We start from the raw sequence: 17,198 nt of genomic DNA, 5'->3' as shown, positions 1-17,198 counted from the left end.
CAACGTGGAGCTATTACAGGGAGTGTTGAGGAAATGTTTGTAGGAAAGTCAAAGGTGAAGAAATAACTGAAAGGGGTCAGTTTCAAGAAATGCAGAATGCTTATCTCTCTTCTGGAAGCTTTGTATGTACGTGTGTGCAATTCAGAATGTTGCTTGTTCCTTCTGCCTTGGAGAGCTTGTGCTGGTTTCTAACTAGCTCTGAAACTTCTTGCTGCTGCTCAGCATTGGACTGTGTTGAGCCCATTGTTAAACTGGGGAGGGAGTAGAACAGACTCAGAGGCTTGTGTCTCTGGATTGTGCTATCAACCATGCTGTCAATTCTGTCTGCCTCATCTCAGGTGATAAAGGACGGCCAACACAGTGTCTGAAGGCATAAAAAGTGACTTCAGGTCTGCAACCCCTCCCCAGAGCTGGAGTGGGGTACAGTTAGGGCCACCTGCATGGCAATCCCGCCCAAGCAAGTGCCTGTTCCAGAAGGTGCCCTTCCCCATCTGGAGGCACCAGGCAGCAGTCTGGGATGCTGTCTGTCCCTCAGGCAACACCAGCAGGAGCCAGTAAAAGATGCAGAAGCATCTCTGAAATTAGCTTTCATTGGAGCCACAGCTTATAAAAGTAGGCCAGGATCTGTGTGCCAATCCTGGCTGGAGTACCATCTTAGAACAATTCAGATAGAATCCACATCTCCTAAAATGGTAGCCAAAATGTCCAGGACACAATCACAAGTCACTAGTCATCTTAAGAACCAGAAAAATTCACAACTGGAATAAGAAAGCATAATTATCTGAAGTAGAACAGAGGAACCAAATGTTAGCTGAGTGGGAGCACAGCCAGGCCGGTGTGCTGCTCTTGAGCTGTTGTGACAGGGTTGTGGCCTTGCCACACAAGCCCTGTATGTGGTTCTTGAAACCTAAATGACCACTCTGGCCTTTTCCAGACGCTTGCTGAGCCCTGCAGCAAGCTCACTGAGACCTGCTCTTCCTTTTATTTGCAGTCTTTCCTCCTTTTACCCTTTTTCTTTGATGTATAGGTATTCCTCATGTTGGTTTCTCTATTCTCCTTGGTCTTTTCATTTTATTCTTCATTAGTAACCTCGTCTGCTTAGCCAGAAGCCTCCTCCATTGTAGATGGACCTCTTTGCTTCTGTTCATCCTGTCCATTCCTGACACTGTCTGTCTCGTAATGCTCTGAGAAATGTAGGTGTTAAAGATCCATACACTACATGGAGGAAGGAGGGTTTCCTTCCTCCTCTCACTTAAGGACTGACCAGCATGGAATTGTGTTTGGGGGCAGAGAAGCAGTGTCCCAGGACTCTGCTTGCCTCTAGGGAACTCTGGGTGGTTGTCATTGCTGTGCCAGGACTTAAAATAGAAGACATCTCTTGGGAAGGGCATGGGGAAAGTAGGACCTCAGGTGTGAAAAGCTGGTAGTTTGGAAGAGCAAGGCCAGGACGCTCTGCACTCCAGTACACAGAAGTATGGAGAAAACTTGCTGACTGGAACATATCTCCTCTACACACACACCAATATTAACAGTGCAATCTGTCCGTCAGACACAGCTGATTTTATTGTTTATACTGTGAGGGAGAACACCATCTGCGTAGGGTGTTGGCTGTGGCTTTGGAGGGAAAGCCAGGTTAGAGGATTGAGAATTGGAAGTTTGGTTTACAGTGTGAGACTTAACCAGGATTAGGTCAGAATCAAGATGTAACAATTTAGGATTGGTGGGGGGAAAAAAAAAAGAGCAAGGATTTTGAGGCAAAGCATTGAAAGAATCTTAGGGTCTGTCTGTTGTTGACTTCCACGGAAGAGTTGGTGGATGTTTCAAGAAGTTCCTGTAATGAACTGAACAACGTTTCTGGAGCAGAGTCTCCTGAAACCTGAAATTGTACGTGGGAGCTTAGCAAGGCAGTAAAGTCGTGGTAATGTAGTTGGTGAGCTCTGTGAGGTGTGTGGCCTTGGTTCTTGAAGCATAGTTTTCTTTTTAAAGCATGTCTTTGAAGGGCGTCAGTCAAGTAGAAATGTGTCTAAGCCAGCCACAGACCGACCCCTGACCTAGAGGAGAGACTTAGCAGGGGCTCAGGAATTTCACCAAACTGAAAAGAAATGCTAAACCAAAGCCACCTTGTAGTTGGTGTCATGTTCTGTCCACTACTAAGCAAGGGAGATCCAGTGACTGAAGGCCTCAGGGAGCCTTCAGAGGCTCTCCCAACCAAGACGGGCAGCCTAAAGGAACCTAGAGGTTCCGGCGTTAGGATGGGGATCTGTGGTACTTTATGCTGATCTTTTGAACATATGGACACGACTGATGAATGGTGAAGGTACTGTTGACATCCAGGCTTCCGAAATGTTCAGGTACCTGGAAAACCTGCACCAAGATTTGCAGCTCAGAATATCAGAAGCATTTAAGACAAAGGAGGCCCCTGTCACTTTGCTGCCCTTTAGCTCTCTTCTAGGAAGATTTAAACTTGTTTAGTGAGGTGCTGTAGTGTTGGTCTTTGCAACTCGGTTTCAGCTTCTTTATGTGGCTGCTCTTCTTAGCTTTACCTGCCGTGCTTTTATTTTGCAATGCATATGCCGTCATTTTGCTGCAGGAAACAAGTCAAAGTCCCGTTCCCCTCCCCTCTGCCCAGTGTGAAACTCAGCTTGACCAACATTTAATCTCTTTCATAACCTGAGTTGACACTTTCAGAGGGTGTGTCTTTGATAATTAATTTGGGACCCCATTTTTTTGCCTGTGTTACAAGTCGGCGATGCCCCTAGTTGTGAAGTTAAATGCCAGAAAGAGTTGAATTTGTGCTTCCTGTGCTTGGTTTCTCAGCACCATAGATGATTAATGCTGATGTGGAAGTGTTTAAGACTCTGACTTGAAGCTTATATAATTAAAGTAAGTGATCAGCAGCTTTTGAAGAGGTTGCATTTTGCTCTCCTCGCTAATCCTGTAAGCATCTTGAAAGGAGGCGGGAGCCTTTTAGAATTTGCTCCTGGAAGTTTGGATGCCTGCGGCCTCTCAGTGCCACATTTATCTTCTTATGTGTGCCCTTCATTAAGATGAGAGCTGGAAACAACTAGAACTTGTTCTTCCAAAGCCTGGTGAGGACCTTTCCTCTAGCCTTCCAGCTGAGCAGGTGGGAGCAGGGATGACTGACTTGCAGCTCCAGGGCCAGGAGCCCAACAGTTCTTTCAGAGCTCACCCAGTTTTCTTTGATGAAGCTGATGTAGCGTGAGGACCAGGGGCTGGAGGTTTGGCTCAGTGGTAGCGTGCTTGCCTAGGATGTGTGAAGCCCCAGGTTCTATTCCCAGCACCAACAAAATTAATAAGTAAATAAATAGAAATAAAATGAAGAGCAGCATCAATTATGTCATTAAAACTGGAGTTTTAGCTTGGCGTCAGTAGCTTGTGTCTGTAATCCTCAGTACTTGGGAGGCTGAAATTGGGAGGATTGAGTTTGAAGCCAGCCTGGGCAAGTAGTTTATGAGACCCCATCTCAACCAATAGCTGATCACAATGGCACGTGCCTGTCATCTCAAGCTACATGGGAGGCTGAGATTAGGAGGATCTAGGTTCCAGGCCAGCTCAGGCAAAAAAGTTTGTGAGACTCCATTTTAACAGAAAAAAGCTGGGCATGGTGGTGGTCATCCCAGTGACATGGGGAAGTACAAAATGGGAGGATTATGGACCAGCTCGACCCAGGCAAAAAGTGAGACCCCGTCTCCAAAATAACCAGAGCAAAAAGGGCTGGAGGTCTGGCTCAAGTGGTACAGCAGGCCTCATAAGTGAAGCCCTGAATTTAAATCCTAATACTGTCAAGCCCCATACACCCCTGCCCAAGAAAACCCTGGAGTTTTGATTTGTATCACATGGAGAAGTAGAGACAAATGAGTCTTTCGAAGGCAGCTACTGTGTGTCCATTACTGTGCTCCACTTGTTTTATTGTTACTGATCAGTTTACCAGGAAAAGTGTTGACAGCTGTGAGGTGCTGGCTTATTGCTAAGTCTGTTACAAAGAAGGGTGTGTTGCTGGCACTTTAGGCAGCAGAGTTCTTTGGCAGGTGGGGCTGTGCCCTGACTTGTGAGGATTTAGCATCCCTGGCCCTTCCCACTCAGTGCCAGCAGTGCTCCCTGTGTGGTTGTGGTTCCAGAGCTGCCCCACTGCCATTCCCAAAAGCCTGTGTGGAAGGCCAGTCTGCCTCTGGCACAGACGAGTGAGTCTCTTCACGGAGTGATGTGTGACTCCGTCTCTGGGCCTGGCCTTTGTTGCAGCAGCATAGGACATTCCATGAGCCAGGTCTGTGTTTTTATTACCTGCTTATGCTTGTGAAATAGTAAGTATTTATCCTATACTATGTAATTGGAATAGGGCTAGGTCTTTCTGTTTATTAAAAATGAGTATATTCTACATGGTTAGAATATACATTCTATATATTCATTTCATTCTGTTTTCAAGACACCACTTTTCTAAGGTTTTATGGTAAGGATTTAGAGAAAATGCTGACTGCTACAAATAGCTTCAGATCCACTTTGCCCTAGCTGTTAGCAATTATGCATATAGTTGACTTTCAATGATTAGTGAGACATTTTATCTTGTTTGAAATTAAATTTAACCAGTTGGCAGTATTTCTTGGCAAGTCTAAGCTGATAACACAGGCATTACCCTTTATGAAATCTAAAGATTTAGAGGGCCAGAGCCCTGTTATACACAGTGAGTGTGATGTTTCTATAGACTTTGTGAAATAAATGGGTTCCCTTGTACGTCAGAAAGAGGATGGTGAGGTTGGGACTCATTCACTCAGTGGGTGTTTGCTGTACTTGGGGTGTGTCAGTGAATGACAGAGATCCCTGCTTTATGCATTTATTTATGCATAAATGAGCATAATAAACAAGTAAATTGTAAGTTATGTTGCCAGGTAATGCTCTGGAGACAGCTACAGTCGTGAGGAGAGTGGGAGTGTATGGTGGTTGCTTGGGAAGCTTTCTTGAGAAGGTGACATCCAAGCAAAAATCCAAAGGAGAGATGAATACTCCTGTTACATTCCAGGTGCTGTTTTAGGAACCAGAATGGCTAGACAGAACCCTGTAATCTGCTAGAAACAATTTGCCTGATCAGATTATAGTGTGCTTAGTAAAGTGAGAAGGCTTTCTACCACGTTCGTGCAACACGTTCATTAACATTGACTTTTTAAAAAGTCGTTTTGACGTAATGGCACCTGTTTTGGTAAATGGGATTAGTTTTTTTTTTTTTTAAAGCATGTGGCCACACTGAGTGATAGAAAATAGCACATATATGTCTTCAATGAAATAGGGAAAAAAAAATGAGCACAGAGTGAGCTTTTAGTCCAAGACCAGTGGTCCTTATAGGATTCTTGCTTCCCACTGGGAAGCACTGTAATGGTGACAGGTATCCTCTGGGGATGGCAGTGATGGAGCAGTAGACTTGCTTCAACATTGCTGTTGTAGAAAAGCCTGGAGGAGGTGGAGCAGAGTCCAGAGAACAGGCGTTGGTCCTGTTCCATGCCAACCTGTGATCTTGGGCAGTTCTCTGTTCACAGTGACTAATTATTTGCTAGATGTCCTAAGCACTTTATGTACACATCTTGTTGAATGTGATAAGCTGTAAAACGGAGGGGGATGAGCTTCACAAGATAACCACTAGCGTCCTTTTCTATTCTACCTGGAGTTCCTTTCTCCTTGCCAAATTCAAAGACACAATTATACCACTGTTTATCTTACGATACACTTATGGATTGAAGACAGGCCACAGATATGGTTATCTAGGTTTGTCACAGTCTAATATTTAGCTAGGGCTGGGTTTACAGCTCCTGGTTTCCCTCTTCTTCCTGCCATCTTGTGTGGTATTGCAAAAAGTCAGGTGCTGTGTAATTTTGGTAGTGGGGTGGCTTAGCACTGGTTTCACGGTGATCTTACTTGTGCAAATGCCAGCTCTGGGTTTCGCTTCCATTCCTTTACCTCTGACTATTAGGGTTGCCAGGGAATGAAAGACTGGGGCTGGAAGGGAAATGAGGCCTCACCCTTGTTCTGAGGGAGAGCCCTAGTGTGTCCACTGTCTCAGAAACCCACCCTTCCCAGTGATGAAAGGACACAGGGAAGGGTGCAGGGACTTCTGCCTTGATGTCTTTATCTTAGACTTACATTCTGAAGATCTGTAAAGAGTACACCCAGTCTCTTGATGGTACCTTTCAGCTCTCACATCCTAACTTCCTGTTCTGGTCAGAGTGACTTTGGATAGATTGGCCCCGACAGTCACCAGGCCTGTGCCTCTCAGCAAAGGACTCATGGGGACTGAGCATACTGTGAGCTCACTCTGCCTGCCGGTCCAGTTTGGTTTCAGCGCTAGCTCACCAGCCTGATGAAAGGAGTCATTTCACCCACACCTCCTGTCCGTCCCGTTTTTCAGATGATGAGCCAGGTGGAAGGGCAGCAGAAGACCCTTGTGCATGCCATCGAGTCCCTGCCGGGCTCCGGCCCCCTCACTGCCTTGGACCAGGACCTGCTGCTCCTGAAAGCTACCTCCGCTGCCACCCTCAGCTGCCTTGGGGAGTGCCTCAGCCTGCTGCAGCAGAGCGTGCGCCAGGCGGGCCCTCCCAGCCATAAGCCAGGGGCTTCAGGTAAGAGCCCGCACCCTGGGCTTGTCGGCTTGGGGTATGTGTTGTACAATCTGCATGTGTCCGTGCATGTGTGTGCATGCACGTGTGTGCATCCCCATGGCCTTCCTCCTTTAATTCCATCCATGTCCTCAATAGCCACTAGCCTTTCATCCAACTGTATTTCCATTCATCCCTTCCCTGTTTGGGATGTAGTTTTATTTTACAAATTAGAAACATTGCATCCTATGAAAAATGCAGATAACATGTACACAAACACCACTGAGCTCCATCAGACTTGCCAGCCACATCCTGTCTTATTCCATGTGTGACCTTTGCCCTCAGCATTCTGTCTTTCACACTCATTGCTGCCTAGCCCCTGCCCAGCCCAGGTTATCAGCCCCTCTAGATGACGAACCTGCAAGTGGCCTCCCTCTTGCCCTGCTTACCCCCTTGTGGCACAGCCTCGTGTGTGTCCCCTGAGGGTCCTGTGAAAGGGTTTGTCTGGAGTACACGCCCAAAGCATTTCTAGTTCTTCATCCAGAAGCCAGAGTTAGGGATATGTTCTTGCCCCCCACTTTCTTTCATGAATGTACTGGGGTTTTTCACATTTATTTATTTTTTGTGGCACTAGGGTTTGAACTCAGGGCCTCATACTTGCTAGGCAGGCACTCTACCACTTGAACCACGCCACTAGCCCTGGTATTGGGGGTTTTGAACTCGGGGTGTTGCTTGTGCTTGCTTCTATCACTTCAGCCACACCCCAGCCCTTTCTACTTTAGTTATTTTTCAGATAGGGTCTCATGCTTTTGCCACAATCCTACTACTTCACCCTCCCTTGTACTAGGAGGTATGCACCACCCTGTTTGGCTTGTTTTTTGAGATAGGGTCTCACTAACTTTTTACTTGGGCTGGCCTCAAACCCAGATCTTCCTTCCTCCACCTCCTGAGTAGCTGGGCTTGCGGGTGTGAGCCACCGCCCAGTCTTTAAGAGCACGCCTCCATCCTCTTGGAGGAGGGCTTAATCAGTAATCAGGTATAGAGGCTTTAGTGAAGACTAAATTCAATAATAAAGGTCAAAATAACTTGAGAAGGGTTATGCCATACATTGTAATCGTGAAGTCTTACAATTAACAGAACTCCAGACGCACTCCTGACTTTTGTGGGTGAAAGTCACTTAATTAAAGAGGAGACAAGGCAACTTAGGTTGTAAGAATTGCAGTGAGGTTGTAAGTGATAGTCTTTGTATTTCTTGTTTTCCTTAAGTGCCCTTTGCCTGTTTCACTGAGGATGAAAGGTATGGTTGGTTTTTCAGAGGAGTAATTTGGTTTTCTTTCTTTAATACCTACTACTGTTCACTGAGCTCTAGTCTGCCAGTGTTTGGCCTTGGCTCTGTGTTCGAAATTCTTACAAAGTAGGTATTACCACCTCCATCTCTCAGATGAGATGCTGAGGTTCAGAGCAACTAAACATCTTGCCCAAAGCCACCCAACTGACACACAGATGAGAGACAAGATGTCCCCTCTGTGGCAGACATCTATCCCCTACTTGGGGTTCTTTGCTTCATCCAGACAGGCCACCCAGCGGGGCTCTGGCTCTTCCAGCTGGGTCTGAGGTGGTGTCTTGATCATACCATACTTTTCTCAGAGCTGGTATGTATCTAGTTAATTTTTAAAAATCAATTTCAGACTTCAGAACAGTTGCAAGAAGAGCATGGAAAGTTCTCCTTTATTCCTGTCCAAATTCCAATGGTGACACTCTATGAGGCTTGCTTCATCCTCTTTTCTCTCTATATATGAAGCATACGGTGATTTTTTTTTAACCATGTTTCAGAGGTGATCTCCCTATCATCTTAAATACTTCTGTGTGTGTTTCTTTTAAAAAGGACATACTCTTATACCTACAGGACAATGATCAGAATAACAGAACTATGACCGTTTCCTAATCTACAGACCCTTCTACATTTTGCCAGTTCCCCCTGATGTTCTTTATTAACAACAGAAAAGGAGTCTAGTGCAGAACTCAGTCTTGGAGATGATCTTGGTGGGCTGAGGTGCAGAGCAAAGGAACCCAAGCCTGCTTTTCACCCTTCCTGTCCTTCCTTGGCATGGGAGATGAACATAGATGAGGAAGCCTCAGCCATGCTCCTTGATCTCTGGAGCCACTATGGCTTGGCACAAATCCAGAGTTAGCCTGGAGACTTTTCTGTGATTTTCTTGCCCTGTCTTGTGACGTCTAGGTTCTGCAACTGAGTGGGCTCATTCCAGGAATCTTTCACTAGCAAATAAGAGCTTCAGCCATTTTCTAATTCCTAAAATTCATCCTTTAAAAAAAATTCTTTAGGGTTAGTTTCCAGAAAGCTCTGATTTTCACTGGGTCTCTGGTATTTTTAAGAACCTGAAGGGACAAAGCTCATATGGCAGAATTTCAAATGTGGTGACAGGTCCAAATTGGAGACTGAGTGCTGAAATTACACTGTATCAGGTGTTACCTCCTTTATGTCTCCTCCACACACCTGCATTTGCTATCCTCTCTCTTTTGGCCATTTTCGTCAAGAAATGTGGCTGAAACTTGGAGTGAAGAGAGAGCCTGAAGCATCACAATGTCTAATTTGTCTCCTTGGCTTCCTGACTCTTTTTAGAAGTTCTATTCCTTATGACACAACAGCCCCTTAGGTTTTAAATCAATCTGCATGTGTCCTTTAAAGCTATGCCACACATTGGGAAAGAACTCGAATCACTTCTTGCATTCAAGAAGTGATTCTTAACGTCTGTCTTAACCGTGGGCAACATCAGTTAAGAATTCTAGAATCTCAGGCTGAGCAGAGTAAGAGAATATGGTGACCCCAAGTATCACCCCCAAATGTGTGTTTCCTATCTGAGAGCTCCCGGGGTCAGCGGTTGCCATGGCTGCCTTACACACACTGATGAAGTGCTTTTGTCTAAGAAAGGCCAGGATGGGTTGACGGAAACCAAATCTCTTCAGTGAAACTGTCAGAGTATCATTTTAAGTGTTCAGTGGGCAGCAAGGCCCAAGGTACCTGCAGCTCACAAATGCCCTGCAGATTGCTCTTGCTTAAGGTTTCTTGGCTTTCTGACTCTTGCCCTGTTTGTCCCTTCTGCCCCTTTTTCTAAATCAAAAGCGAACTTGGGATCACATAGTATTTCTTCTTCTGTAGCATTTCATTGTGTCCTGAGAAGCACGCTGGCTTTGGAGCCCCTGTGTACGCATGCTCGCTCTCATTCTCATCTCCTTGCCAGCACACAGGCAGCTACACTGAAGCCTGAAAATACTTCAATATGTGTCTGCCTCCCTCCTATGTGTTTTAGCTCCCGTTTCTGATGTTATCTTTAAGATATACTGGATCTGAAATTCTGTTTATGGACAGGTTTGTAATGAAGATTAATAAGTGGTTTGACTTGTTGGTCAAGCCTTAAGTTGTGCAGCTCTCTTAGCCTTCCTACTAAATCTACTTCAGCAGCTGGATGGAGGCAAATGCCTGCCCTGGCCTAGAAGTGTGCCTTCAATTCTATGAGCAAAAGGCAAGTAGAACCAGGTTCAGAACTGGAAAATGCTGTGCCACTTGGAACGTGGGCACAGGTGGATCGCCAGTGTGAGAGAGAACTATACCTTGAAGGATTTGCAGGTGCAGAGAGTTCTGTTATAAAACCTCTGTTAGGTTCTTTATTAGCTTGTAGACTTTAGTCCAGGAAACAGAGTTCAAGTTCAATCAGACACATGTATCCAGGCAGACCTGGTTCAGTCCCAAGGAAGAGCTGGATGTACACAGCCTGGTGGATGCAAGGCGGGCTTGGGGAAGGGGGTTTCTGGGATCAGTGTTGTCAGGACAAGTGACTGCAGAGCTCTGGCAACACATTTATTTAAAGGAAGGAGAACTGGACTGTTTTCCTGACTCACTCTTCTATAATGTTTTCATCCTCATAAGATCTGTGGGGAGTGTCTTCAGTAAGCTGTCACATTGCCCCTGCCTGCCCCCCACCATGGTGAGGTTTAGCAAAAATTTTAAGTGTGACTTGTTCAGATTCTTCTTGGCTTTTCTGGATGTTTGCTTTTCTTCCTCTGTTGGCTTCACTTTTCTCTGTGTCTCTGTCTTCCACCACTGAGACAGGCCCTTCTTTTGCTTCCTGTCTGCTCCCTTCTTGCCTGATACCTACTGCTTCTGGCAGAGTTGCCCACAGTCACCTTCCTTTTAATTTAATATTGCAAGACAAGCTAGAAATGCAGCCATGCCATCAGTAAACAGGATGGTAGGAGAGGAGAGGAGCCAGCATTTCAGAATGTTTCAGATGGGTGGGTTTTTTAAACTGTCTAGACCAAGGTTTTGAGTGGCAGCTTCTCCTTAAGAAAGCAGTTAGGCACCATCATCCTGGCTGTCCACCTCAAATATGCCTCATGCTTTTCTCCAGTTTGTAGATTTGTTGTACTCTTTTCCCTACAAAGAAAGCCCTTCACAGAACCTGGAAGGCAAGTCTGTCACTGTGCTTAAAGAAGGGGAGCATCCAATTGCTGTCACCTGGATGGAAGCCTGATTAAAGACAGTTCCAGTCAAACCTCTGCCCTTAAAAACTGACGTTTGAGATCAGGCATGGTGGTACATACCTGTAAGCCCAGCCTCCAGGAGGTGGAGGCAGGAGGATATTGAGGCTAGGCTAGGCTTCATAGTGAGATCCTATTTAAAAAAACAAACAACAAACGTTATTGTTTCTCTGCCAGTCTGCTTTATGTTTTTGTTCTTATGTTTCCAGGTTGCTTTTTTTTCCCTCACTGTTTTGCTACACAGGCTGTATTTCTTTACTCTTCTTTAGTGTTTTGGGAGAAAATATGATACACATACAAGTAGTGGTTGCATTTGGTTTTTTGTAAGCCTTTTTTAACAGTATTTTTGTAGTCAAAATTTAGGATGACATGCTGTGTTTTGAATCTTTCCTTTAATGAAGACTGAAGGTATTTTAATTTCTCTCCTTCTCCAATCCACTGCCCTTATTTTTGGTGGTATAGTGTGCGGGGTATTGTTTTTAACATATATAACTATATATTCACAAATGCTGGAGACTAAGCCCAGGGCCTCTTGCTAGGCAAGCACTCTAGTGTTATTAAAATTAATATTAGTAAAATACTTATATAATGTATGATAATGACTAATTATTTAAAAATTTTCTTAAAATCATTCTGACTTTGATATTGAAGTATATAGTCATGTTTAGGGAAAATAAATCACCCTTTCCCCTTCTTTTTTTTGGTGGAACTTGGGTTTGAACTCAAGGTTTTGCACTTGCAAAGCAGGCACTCCACTGCTTGAGCCACACCTACAGTCCATTTTTGCTCTGGTTATTTTGAGATAGGGTCTCGAAAACTATTTGCCTGGGCTGGCCTCAAACAGCAATTCTTCGCATCTCAGCCTCCTAAGTAGCTAGGATTACAGGAGTGAACCACACGCAGTGGCTTGGTTGTTTTTAAAACTAGAATTTATTGGTGTACAAGACTCCATTTCATAGATGAAATGGCACATGTTTGTGGCTTCTGTTGCACCAAGTATTGAAGGTTGAAACCACAAGAAGAAACATTTTGTTTTAAAAGCACTGTAATTAGCCAAGCATAGTGCTTTGGTAAATAAAAAATAAAATGGCTTAGATGAACATAATCCGTGGAAAGAAACAGCATAGGAGAAAGGAAGTATAGACATCACACAACGGCCACAAATGTGCAGCACTTGATGGATTTGCATGTTATCCTGTACAGGGGCAATGCTGATCTTCTCTGTATCATCCCGGCATTTTTGGTTTTTGGTAGTGTATGTGCTGCTAAGGTGAGCCTGGTTACTTCTACTTCTTTTAAGGACATAATCCTATTGGAGCAGATCCTACCTTATGGTCTCACTTAACTATAATTACTTCCTAAAGGCCTGTCTCCATATCATGACACGCTGGAGCCACGGAATTTGGGGAGACACAGATATTCAATCCATAGCAGGCAGACCCAGCAGAGTAGGGAGTAACATGAGGCAGGTGAGGCTGAGCCCTGTAGGACTGACTGGCTGACTTTCTCTCTCTCTCTCTCTCTCTCTGCATTACTTTCAGGTTTAAAAGTACCATGTTAAAACACTGTTTGCCTTGATTGTGGAGTTTCTCGGCCCTTTATGCTTTCAACTGTGGCCAGTGTCTCTTTGCCTGACCCTGACCTTGACCCTGACCCGGCTGTATGCTCCACTGCCTCCATTGTACTTGACTCTGGATTCTGCTGCATTTCTTCACATGTTGGTGAATGTCTTCAAGTAGTTTTCTCCAAGAACATAGTCTTTTCTTGGTCTCTGCAATGGTGCCGGGTGTGAGGGTGGGCTCCAGAGCCCGGCTGCCTGCGGTGTCATCCTGTCTCTAATATCACCCTCTCTTATGCCTCTGTTCCTTCATCTTTCAATCAAGAGGGGTGGTGCCTACCTCCTGGGGCCATCTGCACACAGGAGTTCATATGCACGAAGGGTGTATAGGAGTCCTCAGCAGCAGCAGGACCTCAGTAAATGTGACTGAGGAGCAGCACCACACCAGTTCCTCATCCCATCCCAAACCTATACACCCCTTTGAGACGGGTCTAATTTTTCTACCTATGTATTGAAAACAAAACTTCTTGATTTTCATTATTCAAAAATGTAGCCACACTTCATGATCTAGGGGCTCATTATACTATTCTGTCTGCTTTTTGTGTATGTTTCAAGTTTTCAGTTATAAGAATCCTAAGGAAGTACAGTCCAGCTGTGTGCGGGGGTGAGTTTGTCCGTCCTGTCCTCCCCCCACCTGCCCCCCGCCCCGACTCTCCCAACTGTGGTGGGTCCTTTCAACCCCACTCTGGTAATGCAGGGTGCTGCATTCTCCTGTCATAGCTGCTTTGGCTCCACTGTCCTTTGGGAATGCTGATCCTCCACCTCTTGGGTCTCTGTTCTGCCTCCTCTCTATTTTCTTCTGTCCCGTGATTGTCATCTGTGTCCTTAGTACCTTCACACTGGGAGAGCTTCTATATCTCAATATGCGGTTGTTCGGCCTTCTGCAGTGTTGGGTCTGCGTTTTCCTGGTTCCAGATTACTTTTAATTCTACAAAAATGCTGCCGTCATTTCATCCTAATAATACCTGGTGCATCCATTTCCTTTTCACTTCATCCTGTTTTCTTCTTCTGACTTTGTGTTCTTGCTTCATAGAGGTGCAAGCCATCTACTACTTGAGCCTCAGCCTTACCCCCTTTTTCTTTTCTTTTTCAGATAGGGTCTTGGGGTCAACCTCAGATAGTGATCCTCCTCCCTATGCCTCCCACCACAGCTGGAATTACACTCATATGACATCATGGCCAACTTGTTGGTGGAGATGGATTTGTCCTCCTGAGTTCTGGTTGTGCATCAACACATCTGGTCCAAGTTTTTACCTTGTTAAAAGTGGCATTGGGCTGGGTGATGGTGGCTCATGCCTGTAATCCTAGCTACTTGGTAGGCTGAGACTGGGAGGACTGTGGTTCGAGACCAGCCCAGGCAAATAGTTCATGAGAGCCCATCTTCAAAATAACCAGAGCAAAATGGACTGGAGGTGTGGCTCAAGTGGTAGGGTACCCAAAAAAAATGACATCAAGGGTTGCTTTTTGGGTGCTTTTTTTGTCATTTGAAAATTGTAGTAAAATACACATAATTTAAAATTTTCTATCTTAACTATCTTTATGTATGCATATCAGTAGTGTTAATATCTTCACATTGCTTTTTCATCCTGCAAAACTAAAGCCCTATATCCATTAAACAGTAACTACCCAGCCCCTGGTGCTATTGTACTTTTTTTTGTTGTTCGTAACATTGTAAATTTTAGATGGCTTTGAAGCGCCCTCTGGGTGTCTTAATAGGCATTCATTGATTCAGCACATAGGTAGCAAGCAGTTGCTCCATCTGTTCATATCCTAGGTTCTGAGGATGTCCCTGAGCAAGGGCCCCTGCCCTAACACTGGCATTCTGGAGAGGAGAAAGAAACAACCTGGATGTAAAGAGGGACTGGTCAAGTTCCCATGGTGCTAGATCTAGAAACGGCAGTAAGCAGTGACATGACAGGGAGTGCCTGTGGGGTGCTCGTGTGGCCAGGGAGGTCGCATTGCAGAAGGCCTCTTTGAATAGAGACTCTTAGCTGACCCAGGATTTACTCACGAGACCCTCTGCTGAGGGCTGAGGAACAGTACTTGGGGAGGAAGGAATAGCATGTGCAATGGCTCTAAGACTGAAATGAACTTGACTCATTTGGGGAATGGAAAAAAATACTGACCACAGTGAGCATGGGGAGAGAAGACAAGCCTGCCAGGCTCTCGGGCATAGAGGAGAGCTGGGCAGTTTAGACTTCATTTCTGTTGTAATGAGAAACCACTTGAGTCTTCAGCAGCAGAGTTACATGTTTGATTTTAAAATAAAGAGAGATTTGGGGTGCAGATGTACTTGGGTTGGGTCACATTGTGCACAGCAACACACATGCAAACTCCTTCTCTGCCCTGTTACTTTGCTTCCACCAACAGATTATCTTGAGTGCTAGAAGTTTAGGCTGCTTGTAGAATTTTCCTTGTGTAACTCCAGTGAGAAAGCTGACAGGCAGGATTCCTTTATGGATGGAGCACCTGAGACATTGACAGGTTTAGTTCTGATTCACACGAGCGTGTCTCTACTTCAGCCCATCTTTTCTCTGTCATTTATCCTTGCTCTTAGATGGGAACACAGTCTCCAGACTGGAAATCAGCTGGGAATGAGACCTATTTATCCTCGTAGCGGAATTGCCATGGGGGAAAGAAATCTAAGCATGGAAAGACATTCCATAGTAACACAGGACCCTTAAAAGGTGACATTGGAGGAGAGGGTCTTTCATCCCCAAGGGGGTTGAGGGAAGGTTAGCTTTTGTTTATCACATTAGTGTTTATAAAAGCACTTGCTAGGATGTAATGCGTACATTGGCCCTTAGTGATGAGGCTTCTTAATATCTGCTCTACCTGGCCATACCTGGTGGCAGAGGTGGCACGGTGTGACTGTACTGTGGGCATCTTTTTCTGAACCTTGATTATTATGGCAATTAAACCACATTGAGGGTATTTTTGATAAAATCTTTGTGTTTTTATTATAAATATTTAAAGAAAAGCACCTTTATCTGACATTGATAAAATGGGGATTATTTCTGGGTTGGGGAGTGATTTTTTTTTTTTTCTTTTTTTGAGACAAGGGCTCACTGTGTAGCTCAGGGCTGGCCTCAGCACTCTTGATCCTCCTGCCTTAGCCTCTCCAGTACTGGGATTACAGGCGTGTACCACTATACTTGGCCTATTGATTCTGATATTGATATTCAGAAGTGAATACATGATCATAATACATAACCATAATCATAAATACATTAACATAAATACATAATCATAATACAAGGTCAGAATCTAAACTTGTACTTTATCCAAAGCAGAGCCCATCCTGTGTTGTGTTGGGTCTATGTTAGATAGATTTCCTTATGCACTGAGGTACGAATATTTCATAAGCTATAAATGTTAACATTTGGAAAATACTTGGCATCATTGTAGGTCTTTATTTCAGAAAACATCCTGGGATGGCATGGGCCCAAGTCACATTCTGCGGAACAGCTGAAAAATGGGACCCTTGGCTCTTTGCCATCAGCCAGTGCCAACATAACCTGGGCAATTTTACCAAACTCTGCCGAAGAGGAGCAGACCTCAGAGCCAGAGGTAAGCTAGTGTCCGCAGCGTGCTCATGGCTTGTGTTAGTGCTTGTTCATTCAGAAATATGGTAATTGTACTTGTAACTCGCTCATCTCTTTGTTTAAAGAGGAGACAAATTACCAAATGGAAGAAAAGCTTGGAGGGACAAAATTAGTTTGGTGCCTTTCTGGCACTTCTTTTGTTCTTGTATCTGACAGCTGCCCGGGGTAAATTTTGATCCTCAAATGAGGATTCTCCTATTTTCATTGAAATAGGAATCATTTTAACTTCAAGTGGGAGAAATCCTAACAGGCCATTAAAACAATGCCTGTTGGCTTGATGGGGAGCAGTTACAATATGTCATGTCACCCCTGATTAATGGCTTCTTCATGTGGTTCGTGCTGTACTAGCTCCTGCCTAACTCCCTCCACTCCTGCATGCCTCCGAACCAGGCCGGGTCCAAGGGGCAGGCTGAGACTCTGCGCGGGCTGCTGAGGGTTACTGCTGTGCCTTGTCACCAAGGAGCAGCCCTTCCCTGAAGATTTGACCACCAGCCAGGCTCCAGCAAGCTCCACGGACCCCGCTGTCTGTCGTCCGGGCTTGGCTCCTTACCTCTGCCTTCCAGGGCAGCTGTGTTAATGGTGCCTGTTATTAGAATTCCAAATTCTTTGTGTCCCACCAGGAAGAATCCATGGCAGGACGCATGGGTGTAAACGGAGTTTATTAAAAGTTTGGGAAGGGAAACACAAAAGGGAGCATGGTGGGCACAATTGGAATATGGAGGCCGAGAGTATGCTTCTCCTTTCCATGTGCTTTTAAAACTTAAGCTAATCTATGGGAAGGGAGGAACCAGGTGATTTCCATCCCATAATCAATGAGTG

At 45.0% G+C, this 17,198-nt stretch overlaps 1 protein-coding gene and 1 non-coding gene across 11 annotated transcripts in view; one reads left to right on the top strand and one right to left on the bottom strand.

Moving 5' to 3' along the window:
* Osbpl10 (oxysterol binding protein like 10) overlaps positions 1-17,198 on the top strand; it is a 293,428-nt gene that overhangs the window by 205,250 nt on the left and 70,980 nt on the right. For all 10 annotated transcript variants that reach the window (XM_074074053.1, XM_020181728.2, XM_074074057.1 and 7 more), the window contains 2 exons: positions 6,413-6,623; positions 16,196-16,344. In XM_074074053.1, the coding sequence (XP_073930154.1) occupies positions 6,413-6,623; positions 16,196-16,344 (360 nt within the window). The remainder of the gene's footprint in view (positions 1-6,412; positions 6,624-16,195; positions 16,345-17,198) is intronic.
* LOC141423667 (U6 spliceosomal RNA) lies at positions 12,316-12,426 on the bottom strand. The gene has a single exon (XR_012448496.1). It is a non-coding gene; the product is annotated as a U6 spliceosomal RNA (small nuclear RNA).

This window comes from Castor canadensis, chromosome 5 (genome assembly GCF_047511655.1).
Source record: "Castor canadensis chromosome 5, mCasCan1.hap1v2, whole genome shotgun sequence".
NCBI lineage: Eukaryota > Metazoa > Chordata > Mammalia > Rodentia > Castoridae > Castor > Castor canadensis.
This window is presented reverse-complemented; position numbering and strand designations above follow the sequence as displayed.